General features: G+C 39.4%; 1 protein-coding gene across 1 annotated transcript; it reads left to right on the top strand.

Annotated features, from left to right (window-relative positions):
• The first annotated feature begins 6,034 nt into the window (after positions 1 to 6,034).
• Positions 6,035 to 18,533, top strand: LOC124259754 (basigin-like). Its single transcript, XM_046693951.1, has 7 exons — positions 6,035 to 6,197; positions 8,648 to 8,962; positions 10,676 to 10,852; positions 11,429 to 11,515; positions 12,396 to 12,692; positions 13,467 to 13,598; positions 14,445 to 18,533. Exons 2-7 carry the CDS (start codon positions 8,818 to 8,820, stop codon positions 14,858 to 14,860), a joined length of 1,254 nt encoding a protein of 417 aa, XP_046549907.1. The 5' UTR covers positions 6,035 to 6,197; positions 8,648 to 8,817; the 3' UTR covers positions 14,861 to 18,533.
• The last annotated feature ends 164 nt before the right edge of the window (positions 18,534 to 18,697 follow it).

The following is an 18,697-nucleotide window of genomic DNA, read 5'->3' as shown; positions in this document are numbered from 1 at the left end:
CACATGACATGTTATGATGTCTGTTGATTGCAAAATGTTATACACAAAAAATTAGCATGTATTTACAAAACTCAACATCTCTATATATACACATTCAATATCCGTGAGGGCATCTGCAAATGAACCAGCCGTTACACTTGAGTGCACACCCACCCGCTCTGACTGGGTTCGGTATCCCGGCTGCTTCGTTTCTTTGGAAGTAAACCCAAGTACACAATATTGCACCTTTGATTTGCGATTGTACGCTTATAATTTTGTTTATATGTTTTTTCATAACCAACAATGTATAGTATATGTCATGAATAAGTGATAATTGTGTTTTAATTATGTTTGATTTTTTGGTAGCATGTGACCTTAAGTAAGATACACTTAATACACGTTGGAGATGAAAATCGCCTGAATATCTCCGTTACAATAAAAACATGCCCAATGCAGCTGTTGTTTCTATTTCCTATGTTTCTACCGTGAATGTCACAGCATGGCAATAGCTATACCTACTTGGGTATTCACACTTCAACTTCATAATATAAGTACGAGTCAGCTTGCCAGGTCTAACTCATTTAAACGAAGGCCCGGTGTTGATGCTACAGCTCGGATAATGGACGACGCTTTGTGTCTTTGTTGTGTACAACTATAGACAATGTCACTTGCTCCTTGCAGGTATTAATCTTGCAGGTGAGACGGCAGATCCTTGAGATTACGTCCTGTTGATCCTACCGGAATCTTAGTTCGTCTCGAGGCTAATACTCAACCCTGCGGTTATGGTAATCCTTGTTTTGGACTTTCAGCAATATGTATACACACCACCTGCCATGACACTTGTAACGATTTTTTACAAGCTGTATCTTGTGTCCCTCGCTGTGATATTGCTGGAATATTGCTAAAAGCTTAATATAAGCAGTAATGCTTGTTCACCAATCCCAATTCATCTTCATGAATAAAAATATGTTTAAATCATATTGCTAAAAGCGGCGTGAAATCTTAATCACTCAAGATTATACAAACATGTTCAATTTATCCCTACAACAAACTGCCACCAACCGGTTTTACAGACACTGTGGGTAGGCTTACAAATCAGTGTGTAAAATGGACAGGCTTGCATTAGATATATTTTCTTCTCTGAAGTATCTGAAACACCACCCTCGGGTTTTCAACCTGACAAAGGAAGAAGTATATTGACTTTAGAAATGGCTGAACGAAACATACACCTGAAAGAATACGAAAACATCCGGATACCTTATAGTGAAACCACAAACTAGTCGCCGTATAAAACGAATTAGATTAAAGACCGACAGTTGAAATCATGATATGTTAGACTGAACAGTGTTTCATTGTCATCCTGGGCTTTCCTTATGACATGTCTGACCTTTGACCAGTGAAAACAACAGTCGATACATCGACACGGCTGTGACAGTTTACTTGTAAAACCAAGGTCTTAAATTGACTTAAACCTAAAACCTCCAAGCTGGTCTTATTTGAAAGTTGTACCTCTCATAAAGCTGAAACAGCAACATACTACAACAATACAGACAAAAGTATCGGTAGATTTATAATGATGTGTGACGCCGCATATTCGTGTCGGCAAAACCTCTAAATCAGTTCCTCGTTGCCAGGTTGGAGGTCAAATGTTGAAATGGACTATAAAGTATGACAGTTGCAACTGACGCGATATTGCGTCATAAATTAGCCCCATTCTTCTTTCCTCTGGTAGAACGGTGACTATTTAGTAAGTTCTTCCATGTCTAAAGTTCATAAATAACACTTTGCTCTAACCTCCCTTGACTAACTATCCCTGAAATAAAGTTTTCGTATTTTGAAACTACGTGTCTACGAACAAAGAATTGTTATAATCTAAATGGAGCCCAAAACATTTCTTATCTAATTTCTGGATTTCTTCATCTCGTGGCGACTAACGGGATCGGGTGGTCAGACTCGCTGACTTGGTTGATACATGTCATCGTATCACAATTGCGTTGATCGATGTTCATAATGTTGATCACTGGATTGTCTATTCCGGACTCCATCATTTACAGACTGCCGCCGTTTAGCTAGAATATTGCTGAGTGTGGCATTAGACTACAAAATAAAATCATCAGGACTTGGGTTCCTTAATTTATTTATTCTTCGGGAAGTGGCAAATACATAAATCCTTTGATTTGATGTGTAAACCGAATGCACGGTGTTTTAATGGAAATACGATGATACAGCTGTATGAAGGTATTCTCATCATACTGGTTTCATCAGATATATTATAGCTAATTAGTACTATAGTCTTTCGTCACTGGCTGAAGTGAAGGTGAGGTAAGCCCAGTGGTTAATGCGTTCGCTCGTCACGCCGAGGACCCTAGTTAAATCCATATTTGGGTACAAAGTGTGAAGCCTATTTCTGGTGTCCCCGCCATGATATTGATGGAATATTGCTAAAAGCGGCGTAAAACCATACTCATTCTGATTGCCGAGTACATACTGTTTCAAGAGGTTATGATTGTGAGTGACTATAAGTAATGACGGATTCAACCTTTGTAGTGCGTTAATTCCAGTCTCCAGTTCCTTCCTGTGTTGAGGACGACACATGGTCACGCCAGTATGTGTCACATCATACTCGCTGTCCTCTGACGTTTATACACTGATCCACTGCAGCTTATCTCACAGACAAATAGACTGGAGCCGCACTTTAAACACCCATCAAACTTAAAATGTACTGTATAGAACAGTGTGTTAGTGTTCATTCTATAAGTATTGGGTTATAACACAGAGATGCCAGTCAGGTGGGAGACACAGAGAGGGAAAAGAGTGGGAGGGGAGGGGAGGGATGGCACAGAATCACACAACTTAACAAGACACAATAGGAACTCGAACTGTCCTACCGCTTGTCGTATTTGCTTCTTAAGGGTCGTTGTTTCAGTAGACATGCATCACGAGAGAGATGGAGAGAGAGGGAGAGAGAGGGAGAGAGAGAGATTAAAGAGAGTTAATTTGTATCTTAATATGGAAAAGTCTGGACAAGACAATCCAGTGACTGACATCATGAGAATGGATCTAGTTAGGATGATGATAGGTCAAAGAGCCTGACCACCCGATCATGTTTATTTATTTTTTTTATCACTTTTTTCTCTTTGTAGGTATCACAACATGTAGAACATACATTTTCAACATAGCGTACCTTGTAGATCCAGACATTTTCTGTTTTATGGCATACATGGCAGAGTATGACAAATAGGAATTATGTAAAAGCTTTGTGGCATGAAGACCAGAAGGAGGTGAACTTTTCATATCTACAATCTGTGTAGAGAAGCTGCTTGTAAAGCTAATTTAAGGCCATTCATGTGTGGCTTTTTTTCTGGCATTTGCATGCATGCATATATGCAGTGTTTGGTAAACATCCTGATCCTGTTCATTGCCTTGTACAACAAACATAGGTTCCTGACCAATTTTGACCAAAAAATAAACTACTGATCCGTGTTCACGAACTTGACGGAGTGTACTGGTTGGTCAGCAACATAATGCAGGATCGATGATAATTATTGCTATGTCGATTGCAACAACCCCAAAAATCCCAATCCTTCAATTATGCTAGTACACTCGTGGCACGTGATCCTGGATATTCATGTACATGTATGCTATTCACAGTCACTCGAACCCAAGACCCTGTTACAAGGATTGCGAAAGCATGGCACGGCGAGTGATTGAGGACGTCGTAATTATACTCACGTACATTAGAAAGTACACACCTGGTATTTTGGGACTATTCCCAATAAAACCATAAATATTTTGCTAGCAATGTTGTAATTGGGTACAATATCTGTGGTGTTTTGGAAACACTTGCACAATGTTTGTGACAAGGCAGAATCAAAACACTTTTTAAATATTACTGCTGTTTTTAAGAAAATATTTTACCAAAGAATCAGGTGTGTAGTTTCTTCTGAACGTCAGTTTAGTTCAGCAGAATTCTGTCCACTATACTTGCCTGGGTCTGCTTGTGACGGGTTCGGACCATAGATTCGTTAGGATTCGTCCATATTATCTTTGGTCTGTCAAACGGGGAACTATAGCTCTTTGGGATACAAAGGCGAGTCTGACTTTGTGTGCTGGCGATTAGGTGCCTGACTCTGAGGGTGCGGGTTCGAATCCAGGATGGGACTCAACCCAAAAAGTACTAGAATCTGTACTTTACTTAGAAAGTGTAATCCCAAATATAACATACGTTACATACCTCTTTGGGGACAACATCTGTCCCGAAACGATTAATTACACAATAATTAACAAATGCACAAACAGTGAAATACACGCACAGAAATCACAAGGACAACAACGAGTTTCAGGCTCAGACATGTATGTGTGAGTGAGCATGGTTTTACGCCGTTTTCAGCAGTATTCCAGCAATATCACGGCGGGCTATGCCAGAAAAGGGCTACACTGTACCCATGTCCGGGATCGAACTACCAGGCTCCCCGGGTACCCTACAGCCCACAGACATAATGAGGTGAGCGGAGTTCAACCTCAACCTCAGGACGTTCCTCACACAGAATACCAGATTGACTAACAATGTCATTGTAAACATATATATGGTTTACACCTATTTTATTCTATTCAAGAAGAAAGAAAAGGATTGGCAAACAAGCCTAAATGGCTTATATTAATGCCGCTCCATAATACATGTGAAGGTTCACATTTGTGCATAATACATATTTATAGTGGTTATAACAAGTTATCTCTGAATAATAACAATCATGGATATCAACAATTTATCTTGGTTTTTGTTTCATATATATAGAAATGGACAACAATGGAGAGGTGTGCATCTGTGATAGCCACATAGCTTTCCTTCCATAGCTAACTCGCTCAAGGCTTTCCTTCCTAACTTTTGAGCAAGGTGCTTATCTGGTGGGATTTAAAAAATATATATATTACGAAGGTTTCTGCTTATCCCTTTCAGATAAGCGACTAACGGGATCGGGTGGTCAGGCTCGCTGACTTGGTTGACACATGTCATTGTCTCCCAATTGCGCAGATCGATGCTCATGCTGTTGATCGCTGGATTGTCTGGTCCAGACTCGATTATTTACAGACCGCCGCCACGCACATACACATACACACGCATGCACGTCGTCATATGAGCGAAATATTCTCAAGCACGAAGTTAAACCCAATTTCACCTCACCATACAGCTGGAATATTGCTGAGCGCGGCGTAAAACTAAACTCATTCACTCACTCCCTTTTAGATAAATATTTCCCTCTTCTAATCAGAAAGAACAAAAGTAAATGAAAGGTCACGTGAAGTCGAGAAGTGGGAAGAGATGGACCATGGCGACATCTGGTTACTCAGTGTTCAGTGTGGGTACTCGCTTTTTACATGAGGGTATCAAATTTAAGACGGTTATTACCAACAATGAAGATATGCACATATCCTTATGATCCACACCTCGTGTGTAAGTGGGATATTTCCGCATAGGCGGACCCCCCTCTTTTGCCCCGAAAGATTATAAAATATTGAAACTCTCGTGAAAACAATTTAAATGAAAATGAACTGTGATCTTATACATTACAATCGTTTGGTCTGCCCCACATATTAAGATGTATCGCCCTAATGGGCGACTTAGTTCCAAAAATAATGCGTACAGCTTCACCATTGTATTGTTTCATATAGATAATCTACATTGAATTCGAAATTTGAGACTGTTGTTTAACTTCAGAGGTTATACGACCGATAGGTATTCTATACACAGTTAGGTACATCCTATACTGTCGTGAACGGTAAATAGAGGTCACAGCTGATTATCTCAGCGGTGTGAGCCCTAAGTAGGTCAGTTAGTGTTCGTTTCTAGTTTATAAAACATTTGATGATCTTATCCATGTCATGACATGGTCTGTCTGCTGGAAAGGAACGTGTATATAATCTCTCCCAATCTCTTTGTGAATTGTGAAGTAAAACTCTCTGTATATCTAATTAACATAATTAGATCTCTATTGAAGAAGCAGTTCATATTTATGAAACAGGGTATAACTTGTGGGAAATTCGCGCATGCGCATAAGTCTACACCTCCATTATCGAAGAAGTATAGTCGGAGGCATAAAACGAAGAGTGGAAACAGCCTTCAAATCTCTATTTGTGTGTTGTAGTCGTCGATCAGTACGAAATGGCGAAATTATTCAACATTTTAGCACCACTTGCCGTGGTTTTTAGTGCCGTTTTTGGTGAGTACATTCTCCCAAACTCATTTATAACTGGATCTAAAATCAAGCCAAGGTCAGATTCTGTGGCTTGCGATCAGCTGATCTGCATAGAGTCACATATTACGCACCGTATTTTACATTCCGGCTTTAAAACTAGTAAGAGCGATTTTGATATACATCTAAGTCCCGGGTTGATTATGACGGAGTGGCCTGATATCCAATAATGTCCACACTATGGTATATTTGGGACACATATATTAGCCTAGGTTTATGGAGAATGAAATGTTCAGTACAGAACCGAAGAGAGTAGATGTTAGAAATTCCACCTACGTCTGTTATCTTCACAGTCCTTGAAAATTGTATTAAACGTTAGCCATTTGCTAAATAATTGCTAAGCCTGAGTTGATATTGAGCTTGAGTGTAAATATTGAGCCAGTCCCCTTTGTCTCTTGAAGTGTCAAAGTCCATTTCATTCTTTCCACTCTGTGTATAAGGTTGATTGTACCAATATTGTTTTAACAGACTCACAAACATGGGGACCCAAATTATTAATTTTGGGGTCCTTGCAGGCAATGTAACTCATAATGTGAGGGTCCTGTGAAGTGTTGGTGTAGAGAACTGGTGGTTTTGATTCCGATTCTGTTTGAGCCTGGAATGAATGGACTGGTGGATGAAATGATGCACCTAAATGCTCTGAAAGAAACAACCAAACACTTTTCAAAGTCATAGATGTGTTGTTGGACACAGTGAAGTGGTCTGTGTTCATTCTCTACATTTGCACCTTGTGTGAAACCCTGGTTTTAACTATGAGCAGTGGCCCTTGCTTCTCAGTATGGAAGAGTTTGTGTAGCGTTTGGCTGAATGCAACAACAGGGAATATGAGGTGAAATTGGGTTTAACGTCATGCTGGAGAATATTTCACTCATATGACGACGTGCATGCGTGTGTATGTGCAGGTGCGGCTGCCTGTACTAGCCCAGACTTAAGCTGGTTTTATAGTGCTAGCCCACTGAGATACCATACCACAGTGAAGCATGAATACCCCAGTCAGACACATTATACTGACTCCGAGCCGACAAGTCCTTGTTGTACCCATTAATGCCGAGCGCCAGGCAGGGACCAACAAGTACCATATTTTAACGTCTGTTGGTATGACACGGTCGGGGATCGAACCCGTGACCTTCCGCTCTCCGGGCAGACGCTCTAACCACTACACCACGGAGGAGTGGAGGGAATATGAAAAAACAGTGACAAAAAAATTGTCCAAAGTAGTTTGACTATTTTCTTTGTGATCTTATGTTGAAAGTGTTAATCTCTTTACCTGTTAGCCTAGTTAGGAGTGTAGAAACAAACAGTATACTAACGTGTATGTCCAGCATTCGAAATACCTGCTCTTCCCGGCCCCTTGGAAGGTTATTTTCAACACGGATTCTCTAATCCACCTGCCCGACGGTCAGGTTAAAATTTAGACATGTATATGCAGATGTTCATCATATTTCAGGATGATATTATTTATTCAGATGTTAGTATTTTGTGTGGGTATTAGGTTTTGGATGATAAATCATTATTTAACCAGCCCTGTGGTCTGGCTGAAAGTTTTGGGAGTTTCATAATCAGTGAAATGACTAGACAATGGACATGGACAAAAGCACAGAACTGTATTATCAGTTAACATTTGATTACAGATTCACTATGTAGAAGTAGGTACTTCAGGCAGTTAGAACTTGACACTATTACGTTCATTCTTTTTACGCATTTGTTTTGCGAGTTGTCAACCATGTGGATGGGATGGATTTATTCTCATATCAGGGGCGGTGGGGTAGCCTAGTGGTCAAAGCGTTCGCTCGTCACATCGGGTTTGATTCTTCACATGGGTACACTGTGTGAAGCTCATTTCTGGTGTCCCCCTAGTGATATTGCTGGAATATTGCTAAAAGCTGTGTAAAACCATGCTCACACTCTATTCTCATATAATGTCATATGGTATCAACAGGGATTTACCTGGAGTCCTATATTTGAGAGTCCCTGGGACTCATACTCTTAATTTTCAGGGATCCTGGACTACAAAATGGGGGTCCCAGACACTTAATATTATTATTAATACTATGTTGTAATATTGTTGTAATTCAGTTACTGTTATTGTATTGTATCATGATCATCACATTGTTGCAGTAATTAAACTGCAAATGATACCATGACCCGGCTAGTAGCAGACTCAGTGATAACTTATTGTTACTTGATCGAAATTTTGCGCAAATAGATTTCGTTTCGTCCATTGTCAATTTTTGTGCATATGAGACACAGGAATTTGCGTCCCGTAAATCCCTTTATCAATTCTGTTGTGTTTTGTTTCAAATAAATGAACAGGACAGGTTATGCAAATGAAGTATTCTCCAAATATGTTCCAAGACCTTAGCCAATAACCATACTTACATTCTCACATTAATCTCATACTTTATTGTGTCTTTCAGTGCAATGTGAGTTAACGATAGAACCCAACTATGCTACTCTGTAAGTGGTCGCCCCAAATGGCCTCAACTTAACCTGCACAGGTGAAGATACTAGAGAAGGTCAAATCGATGTAGTATGGTACAAAGGGACACAGAAAGCTTCAGATGCAGGCTTTAAGGTTGTCACCAAGATGAGTTATGTACCAGGGGACAGGAGCCATCAGACAGAGTTGGTGTCAATTCAGAAAACAACAACCACCCCAGAGGATTCCGATGAGTACAGGTGTAAACTGACTGGAACCCCCGACAGAACCATAACAGTAACGGTTCTAAATGGTAAGAATATTTTGATGTTTTATTTTTTTCAGCCTTTGTTGCACCATTGGGTGTTTTTTCTCACATTTAGCTATTTCTTTTGTCACTTCAGCTTTAGTGTGTGTACTCAATGTTAATGTTTACTCGCTTTGCTTCAGTCAGTATTGTCTGTTTTGTAATATACATTTTTTTTTACCACTTTAAGCATTTAACATGTTTAAGATACTGTTTCAGGTGACCTAAAATTTTTCTTCTGACTGAGAACTTGTATTGGATTTTGTTTTTTGTCTTGCTTTAGCAGCTTTACCAATTGAACAGTTTTAAAAAGCACATTTAGAAATAATAATGGCATCCCACTGAACATGTTGGTGACATTGACTATTGTGGCCTAAATTGTAGAGTAACTGCAGTTGATACAGAATTTCGTAATACTTCAACGTTTAAAGTTATGATTTCATGATTTCCTCCAAATCAGGAAAAGGGGGGAAACGGACGTAGGACGTTGTATTATAGAAAAAATCGAAGTTTTCAGTCGTAACTTGCTGTAGCATTATGGTCATTGCAATAATCTTGTTTGTTTGTTGTTTAACCTCGCGCTCAGCAATACTCCAGCTATACGGCAGTGGTCTGTAAATACTAGAAATCGAGTCTGGACCAGATAATCCAGTGCTAAGAGTGTTATCAACATAATGAGCATCAATCTAACCTATTTGGACAAGATGACATGTGTCAACCAAGTCGGTGAACCTGACCACTCGATCCCGTTAGTCACCTATACGGCAAGTATGGGTTGCTGAAGACCAATTCTAACCCAGATCTTCGCAGGTCGGGTTTGAAATAGAAATAGTAAAATCCTTTTAACCCACCACCGTGATATTGCTGGAATATTGCTAAAAGCGGCGTCAAACCATACTCACTCACTCACTCACTCGCTCACTCACTGACGTGTGTGTTTTTGGGAATGCCACCAACACTGAAAGAAAATGACGCTTATGACTGACTTTCCATTTCATACCATTGCTTACTTTTTCCTATATATCCTTCACGTTTGTTTGTTTGAAAAAATTGATTTAAGATTGTGGATAAAGAGCAGAGCATCCGTTTTCACCCCTATATTTTTTGTGGTAATCACGTGACAGATGGACTGAAAGAAAAATTCAAACTAGCAAACAAAGAAAATAATTAAGCTGGTTGAAGAGTTATGTATAAGTATTCATAATTTTAACAGTCACTTTTTTTTTATTAAAACGTTTTGGTTGGGAGCTGTTACTGGCTGTTGTCTGGTAACACTAACACTGCTGTCATAGTCCGTCATAATTTGTTGTGTTTGGAAGTTTTTACCAGTAATTAGTCTTTTAGATGATTTTTTTATCTTGTTTATTATTATGCTGGCAAACTGAGTTTTTTTTCACTAACATTATACTGTATGATCCCGGGGAGTTGAGATTAATACTACGATGTGCCTTTGAGATTGACATCCAACGATCGAGGGGAAAAATAACGGCGTCTTGAGCATGTACTAGTTGAGTGGATATGTTCGCTATATAAATATCCTATAATAATAATACTTATTTCCGGTCTATGGAATGGAAAAACACTTTCAATTTTCTAAATGAAATTATTCATAAACTATAAGCTTAAACACATACAATTCTTAGCCTCAATATAGTTGTTTTCTGATAGTGATATTATGGGTTTATGATATGCGTAATGTTTTATGCACTTCTGTTTCAGTGACAACAACAAGCATGGAGTATGTTAAAGGCATGGACACTGCCACCTTTACCTGCAACATGGCCACCAACATAGCTCCAGAGAAGTACGATATGCACTGGCAGAAGGGGGATGTGGGACTTGAGAAAGATGAGAAAATTGACTTTACTGAAGACAGCCTTATCATCACTAACCCAAGTAGGTTGTATTCAGGCTGTTATGATTGGTAGGCATGTTAAAATGTTTGTCTATGATTTACTTTATGTGTGACCCGTGAAGATCCGGGGTAGAATAGGTCTTCAGCAACCCATGTGCTTGCCATAAAAAGGCGACTATCTTGTCGTAAGAGGCGACTAACGGGATCGGGTGGTCAGTTTCGCTGACTTGGTTGACACATGTCATCGGTTCCCAATTGCGCAGATCGATGCTCATGCTGTTGATGACTGGATTGTCTGGTCCAGACTCGATTATTTACAGACCGCCGCCATATAGCTGGAATATTGCTGAGTCCGGCGTAAAACTAAACTCACTCACTCACTTTATGTGTAGTATCCAAATTCTTATGTAAAATTCTGCATAAATTTCTACCTCTGACTTTATTTATGACAGCTACATATAAACACTAAGTGTGTGATTTGGCCTCGTCTGTTTAGGCTATCAATGATTCCAGTGTTCTTGCAAAGGTCATATCACCGTCAGCATGATATAAATAACAAAACAATATAGTTAATATTGCTAAATATTAATCTGGATATATGTCTATTTTATTTCCAGTTCGCCAAGATTGTGGCGAGTATTTCTGTGTGTTCAAATTCAAGAATGACGATAATCAAGTGGCCAAGGTTCCTGTCAATTTCTATGGTAGGTGTCTGTTTCTGTTTACCCCCGAAGATCTGGGTAACAATTGATCTTAAGCGAACACATACTTGGCGGGACGGATGTATACAAGACTGTACAAATTGTCTACATATAACTGTTAGTATAACTGTATATTACCATAGATGCCGATCTCATAGATAAGCGTTGAGTTGAGTTGGGGTAGCCTAATGGTTAAAGCGTTAGCTCGTCACGCCGAAGACCCGGGTTCGAATCCCCACATGGGCACAATGTGTGAAGCCCATTTCTGGTGTCCCCAGTCGTGATGTTGCTGGAATATTGCTAAAAGCGACGTAAAACCAAACTCAGTCAGTCATAGATAAGCTGTGGTCTAGACTACCATTTGTCCGACTTGTCTGAGTGGGTTAGACCGCTGACTTTGTGTATTGGCGATTAGGTGCCCGACTCTGAGGGTGTGGGGCGGTGGAGTAGCCTAGTGGTTAAAGCATTCGCTCATCATGCCAAAAGCCCGGGTTCGATTTCCCACATGGGGACAAAGTGTGAAGCCCATTTCTCGTGTTCCCTCGTGATATTGCAGTAATATTGCTAAAAGTGGCGTACATCCCAACTCACTCACTCGCTCACTCTGAGGGGGTGGGTTCAAATCCCGAATGGGATTCAGCCCAACAAAAGTATTAGAATCGGTACTTTACTAAGAAACTGTAAATACTGTGTAATCCCAAATTTAACATGTTACATTTGACCACTTTCTAAATAGCTTTTGGTCGCGGGAAATGTCTTCGTGCATATATAAGTGACAGTGTCTGTCTGTATCAGATTATTAATAAATATCCAATGATCATAGAGTCCATTGTATTTGAAGCTGGCAAGCCACCAGATCTTGTAACACGCCATGTATTTGTAGCTCCACCCTATGTACGCAAGTTTGACAAGTCCAAGAACCTGATCGAGGGAGATCCCCTAACTCTCCGCTGTGATGTTGTTGCCTACCCACCAACATCCATTACCTGGTTCAAGGATGATGTCCGCGTTGAGGATCACAAGAAGATCGTAGTGACGGTCGATGACAAAAACAACATCGAAGACGGCATGCTGCAAATTGCTCAGGTGGACTTTGATGACAAGGGAAAGTACATGTGCCTTGCCTACAGCCCTTACTTCAACCAGTCAGCCAATGGTACCATTGTTGTCCGAGTGAAGGGTATGTACACATTTCAGATTCCTGTTCAGATGTACCAGGGAATATTTTTGTTAGCACTGGTCTTCAGCAACCCATGTTTGTTGTAAGAGGCGACTAATGGGATCAGGTGGTCAGGCTTGCCGACTTGGTTGATGCATATCATCCTATCCCAATAGATCGATCATTCAATCATGGGATGGTCTGGTCCAGACTATTATTTACAGAACACTACCATATACCTGGAATATTGCTTAGTTCTGCTTCATTAAATAAACAAACAGTAGTTCCCCGTGAAGGAAAACAATACCTAAAACATAGACTAGAAACTAACTCCAATCCAAACAGGTGTGCCATGCCAAGGGTATTACCTTGCTCTATAAAACGGTCCAGACAACCCTTGTTACTAATTTCAAGGGTCCTTGCAGGACATATAAAGGTCCTGTAAAGTAATCAGGTGAGGTGAGGTGAAATTGGGTTTAACATCGTACTTGAGAATATTTCGCTCATATGACGACGTGCATGCATGTGTATTTGTAGGTGCGGCTGCTTGTACTAGCCCAGATTTTAGCTGGTTTTATAGTGCTAGCCCACTGAGATACTATACCGCAGTGAAGCATGAATATCCCACTCAGACACATTATACTGACTCCGAGCCGACCAGTCCTTGTCATTTCTGCACTGCATAAAACCCTGCATGCCATATACAAGGCCATGTTGAAATACTCAGTTACTTCCCTTCCTAAAATCTGTACGATATGTAGCATGTGTAGTAAGGATCTGTTCTGTCTTCTGCAGACAAGTTGGCTGCTCTGTGGCCCTTCCTTGGCATTGTAGCTGAAGTCATTGTCCTCTGCATCATCATCTTCATATATGAAAAGAAGCGCGGCAAATCTGAGGATGAAGTCAATGATGCTGATGCAGGAAACCGTGAGTATTATCTGCCAGCTACTTTCTTCCATAAGCAATAGGGAAGAATTTTACCTTTTCTGTAAATTATTACTGTAATATGGTTTAACCATGACAATGGTCTAACAGATCAGCACATGAAAACCACAAGGACCTACCAATTACATGATCACTTCAGCATTTCTTAAATGTGGATGTTTTGGAATGCAAAATTCTAGCTTTGTGAGAACCTATTTAAAAGATGTTTTGTACCAATACACTTGCTCTATGGTGTATCGCTTTAAGGCTTCATACAACCGAATACCCGTGCAGGTCCAGGTTAGAATTGGTCTTCAGCATCCCTGATGAATAGGAAGAATTAAGTTTAGAGTGACCACCCTTGTATCATAGACAAAACAAACTTATCATAGCATGCTGTAGTATTGTAATCATTACAAGAATCTTATCATTATTCCTTTAAACCTGACCCATGAAAATCCGGGCTAGAATTGGTCTTCATCAACCCAATCAACTGATGAAAGGGCAAGAAGTGGCCCAGAAACGTTGTGTTATGCAATAAATAAGAAGTTACTGACCATATAGTTGTCTTATATATTCACCAAACCATTGTCGTAAAAGGCAACTAAAATGATCGTGTGGTCAGGCGCACTGACTTGATTGACACTATCGTATCCCAACTGCATAGATTTTTGCTCACCGTCAATCACTGGATTGTCTAGTCCAGACTCGATTATTTACAGACCGCCGTCATACATCTGGAATATTACTGACTGCGGCGTTCAGGAACAAACATAACACCTGTCCTTTCTTTTAAATGTGCTGATGAAATATGGTGTTGATGTTTGACTTAATGCCATTATGTTTCAGAGCCAATGCTGCTGACCACAAGGGCAAAGATGAAGTCAGGCAGAGAAATGTCCGAGCTTAAGTTGCAAGAGAGTTTTCTATATCATACTGTTACAGAAATTAATTATAGAAGAAGTAAATGTGGATATTTTGGAACACAAAATTCAAGCTTTGTGAGAACGTATTTAAAAGATGTGTTTCGTACCATTACACTAGCTAAATGGTGTACCGATTCAAGGAGAACTGTGGTTCACTATATTCACCATCTTAATAGAATGGAAAATGCGATATCAGAGATAGAACAATCTCTAACAAGTTGCCATTACCCGAATTGGCCTAGATTTACCTCCTTGCATCTGTCTAGGCATTCCACGACTTGGGAGGGGGAGTTGGAGATCTCTTCAGATTGTGATCATTTTAAAATATCAGATTGCTAGAAAACAGAGGGAGAATTTACAGTTATGTTGCCATGGTGATATTGTTTACATAATTGTTATAATTTCTGTCTTATGATAGACTGATAATATTGATATGATTTCCTAAATTCTCTCTCTGTTCATATATCAAATGTTTTATCATGTTTATTGAACATATTGAAATTGCAAGTAGGTACATTGTCACAGATTTTAGTGGAGTTGATTCTGCTGCTTGTCACTTGTCTAGAATGTACAGTTTGAACTTATAGCTGGATTGTTTTAGTATTATTAGGGTCAAATTCATATTTTAACTAGTTTTTTTCCACTATTTCAATGGTTTCGAAATTGAATTCTGTGTGAAAATATGTGACTTGAATCATCACAAGTTAGATACATATATTGCAGGTGTTTATATCTGGTCATCGCCTGTTCCAACATTGAAGGATGTGAAAATGGAGAGTGCAAATGGAGCATTCATTCAACCAGTGACCTCATTGTTTGGTGTGACTCACTGTATCCATGCTACCCTTTGTATGAGCTAGTGGTGTTGAATCTACATACTGCTATCTGTACAACCTTGCTTTCAAATTTGGATTTTTAACATATATTTTCTTCTCATCACACTTCTTCATATAGATATCTTGGAGTGATTAGTATTTTATCATGTCAGGAACATAAAAAGAATTTAATTATTATACATTTGTAATATCTTGATTCTATTTGTAAATATGCATTGTTTTAAGTTTGTAACTCCACATATTATGCTGATAGTTTGAATTTGAGATCTCCATGCTTGTGGTCTGTATCCAAGTTAAAACACAGGCTCCTTAATAGTTACCTCATATTTCTGGATCAGCTAATGTCACAAGAGCAGGAGAGTGCAGTTCAGACTTGTAATCCTTACTGATCTAGAAATGTATAGGCAACCGAACATGGGCCTGTGAACTGAAGACATTGTTAGGATTCCAATAAGGACAGAATGCTCCATCATGGACCCAGCTCCATAAGAATATCCAAGAATGTGTCCACTGGAGCCAGTGGTGGTAGCCTAAAGAAATACCTTGCAACTGCATTAGCTGCAACTAATATTAGCCTTCCAGGTATGTGCACCTCATGGGCTTGTATTAGTTGTTGGCTTGTGATTGCCAACTTCAGGAGCTGGTGTTGGCATACAATACCAACCAACCGTAGGTCTCTGTGATTCATCATAATGCTGACTGGATTGCCTGCTCCACTGTGTATACAGAATGTCTGAAGGAGTGAAAAAGTGATAGACTTGAATGATACCTTTGTTTACTGGGAGCAGCTTCAAAATTATAGACCCGGTTCATGAGCAGATCCTGTTTGTTGTCCAACTTGATGTGCATACTCCAGCTCTGTCTGATAACATTCACATCTTGAACAGTCAGTCTAATTAAGTCAAGTGGCCATAGGTTATGATTAGTTTCTTAGTGAGTTGGACATGGTCCATCAGTAGGGCGTGCCAGAATTGTTGTAATATTTGATCAGTTTGACCAAGGTATCATTTGATATGATGTGAGAATGGTTGTTGTTGTTGTTGTTGATATTTTTTCACAGTTCTGTAGTGGAGCTTTCTATACCGCATTTTTGTTTGAACCTGTATATATTGTACCTTAATATCCAGACGTTTTTAGCATGTAGAACATTTTACTGTTTGCAAGGAAGTAGAAGGTGATTGGTTTTCTGAAAATTTCATAAGCTGGAAGTGGGCGATTATGAATCATGTTAAAATCTGAAACACAAAACAAATTAAGAAAGTTCCGAAATATATGCAGAGAAATGATTCTACATGAATGTTGTGCAGGTAGGAAGCAAGTCACATTGCATCTTGCTTATGCGAGGAAAATAAAATAGCATATGCAAGATGGTGTAGGAGAATACTGCCAAACCAGTTTCAGAGATCCTGCTGTCTGTAACACACACTTGCTGAAGTGTCGGGCATACATATATGAGATGAACAGGGTACTAGTTGTATGCAGAGCTTCTCTTGGGGTGGTGGGGTAGCTTAGTGGTTAAAGCGTGTTATCACAGTGAAGACGTGATTCTCCATATGGGCATGATGTGTGAAGACCATTGCTGGTGTCCCCCCGCAGTGATTTTGCTGGAATATTGCTAAAGTCGGCATAAAACTAAACCCACTTTCTCACAGGGAGCTTGTCCTGGGATATCTTCATGTGGTGTTTGTCCGGGGACACATGCTTTTTGTGTTGTTTCCATGGCAACACATGCTTGTGTTGTTGTTTCCATGGCAACACATTTTGGAGTTTTTTTCATGATGGCATTTCAAACCATGTTAAATGTTGTCATCAAACGATTCATCTCCACGGTGACTTAGTCATGGTTATGTTACAACTTATGACACATCTCCCATGTTGCTGGTGAAGCCCATTTTTTATGTCCCCCATTGTGATATTGCTGGAATATTGCTAAAAGCAGCGTAAAACCCACTGCCATGTTACTGAGTGATGGAGGAGTGGTCTACACACTCTATCAGACAGGTGCAGAATTGTACTTTGCAGGGATGTTCTGAAACTGGTTTCCGTCCAGTATTCACAAGTATGCTTTTCATGGTAGTGTATCATCAGGCTTGATTTTGGTTTTTCTTCCATAGGAGCGTGAAAGTGGGTCAAGTGATGTATGTGAATTTTAACTTAACTAATTGTGTGTATTGTAAGTACAACATGTACTAGATGACAGATTCTGGTGTTCAAGCACCTGCAGCGTTTGTCATAAACTTCCATTGAAGCATCACCTTGTTATAAACATGTAATATGGATGTGTTTATGGTTATAGTCAGTGCACCTAGTCCGCTGAGCTGTACAAACTTGCTGCTACTAGTCTTGCGACATTCCAGCAAGAAGTATTTTCAGTTGGGATTTCACAAAGAGAACTAAATCTCCATCACTCGCCCAATTCTTTAAAAAAAGTGAAAAATTGTGTCAATATCCTTCACTGTTCTCAGTAGCTTCCAGGCACTGAGAGTTTACATAAGGAGTGTTCCTTCTTCATTTTGATTCCCCACAAAGTCAGTTTTGTTATATTTTGTTAATTGTTACTGCCTTCAGGCCGTAAGTATAAGTTCATCATATGAGCGAAATATTCTCAAGCACAACGTTCAACCCAATTTCACCTCACCCATAAGTATAAGTAATCAATTTACTTATTCTATTATCCTGATTAGTGCTTAGATACGAGTTGTCTGATGTATAAACTTTCAGGGGATCAGTGTTAGAGGTACAATAATAATAATAGTTTTTTTATGTTTATTAATATATCTGGACTTGAATTATGTAGCAATTCATACATGTATGTTATTTGGATCCTCCATTTTTATTTGTAAAATTATGTCATTTGATATTTAGTTCAATGTTTTAAGGCCTTACTGGGTGAGATTTTCTCTGTAATTTGAAATGGAAAGGTGACTGTACTATGAAAATCAGGTGGTTTACATTTGTGTGTGTGTTCCATGCAAGTATTTGTTAGAAACATAGATACAATAGATAGATATCCCAGCCCCATTCCTCCTTGTATTACATGTCCATTCTCACGTCTGTATTCACAAGTTGTTTCTACCCATACAAGGTTATCTCCCTTTCTTGTCCACCTGCATTTACATGTACACACTTGTATTGTGAATGCGTGTACATTTGATTTAATAAATAATTTCAATCTATATGTGTTTGCTTCATGGACTGTTGAATGTAGATATGCCCGTGAAGATCCGGGTTAGAATATTGATCTTCAGTAACCCATGCTTGTTGCAAGAGGCGACTAATTGGATCGGGATCGCTGTCTTGGTTGACACGTCATCGGTTCCCAATTGCGCAGATGGATGCT

This window comes from Haliotis rubra, unplaced genomic scaffold, assembly GCF_003918875.1.
Source record: "Haliotis rubra isolate DU_JTF1 unplaced genomic scaffold, ASM391887v1 Scf735, whole genome shotgun sequence".
Classification (NCBI taxonomy): domain Eukaryota; kingdom Metazoa; phylum Mollusca; class Gastropoda; order Lepetellida; family Haliotidae; genus Haliotis; species Haliotis rubra.
Note: the sequence above shows the minus strand (reverse complement) of the source record. Positions and strands in the feature narration are given on the sequence as shown.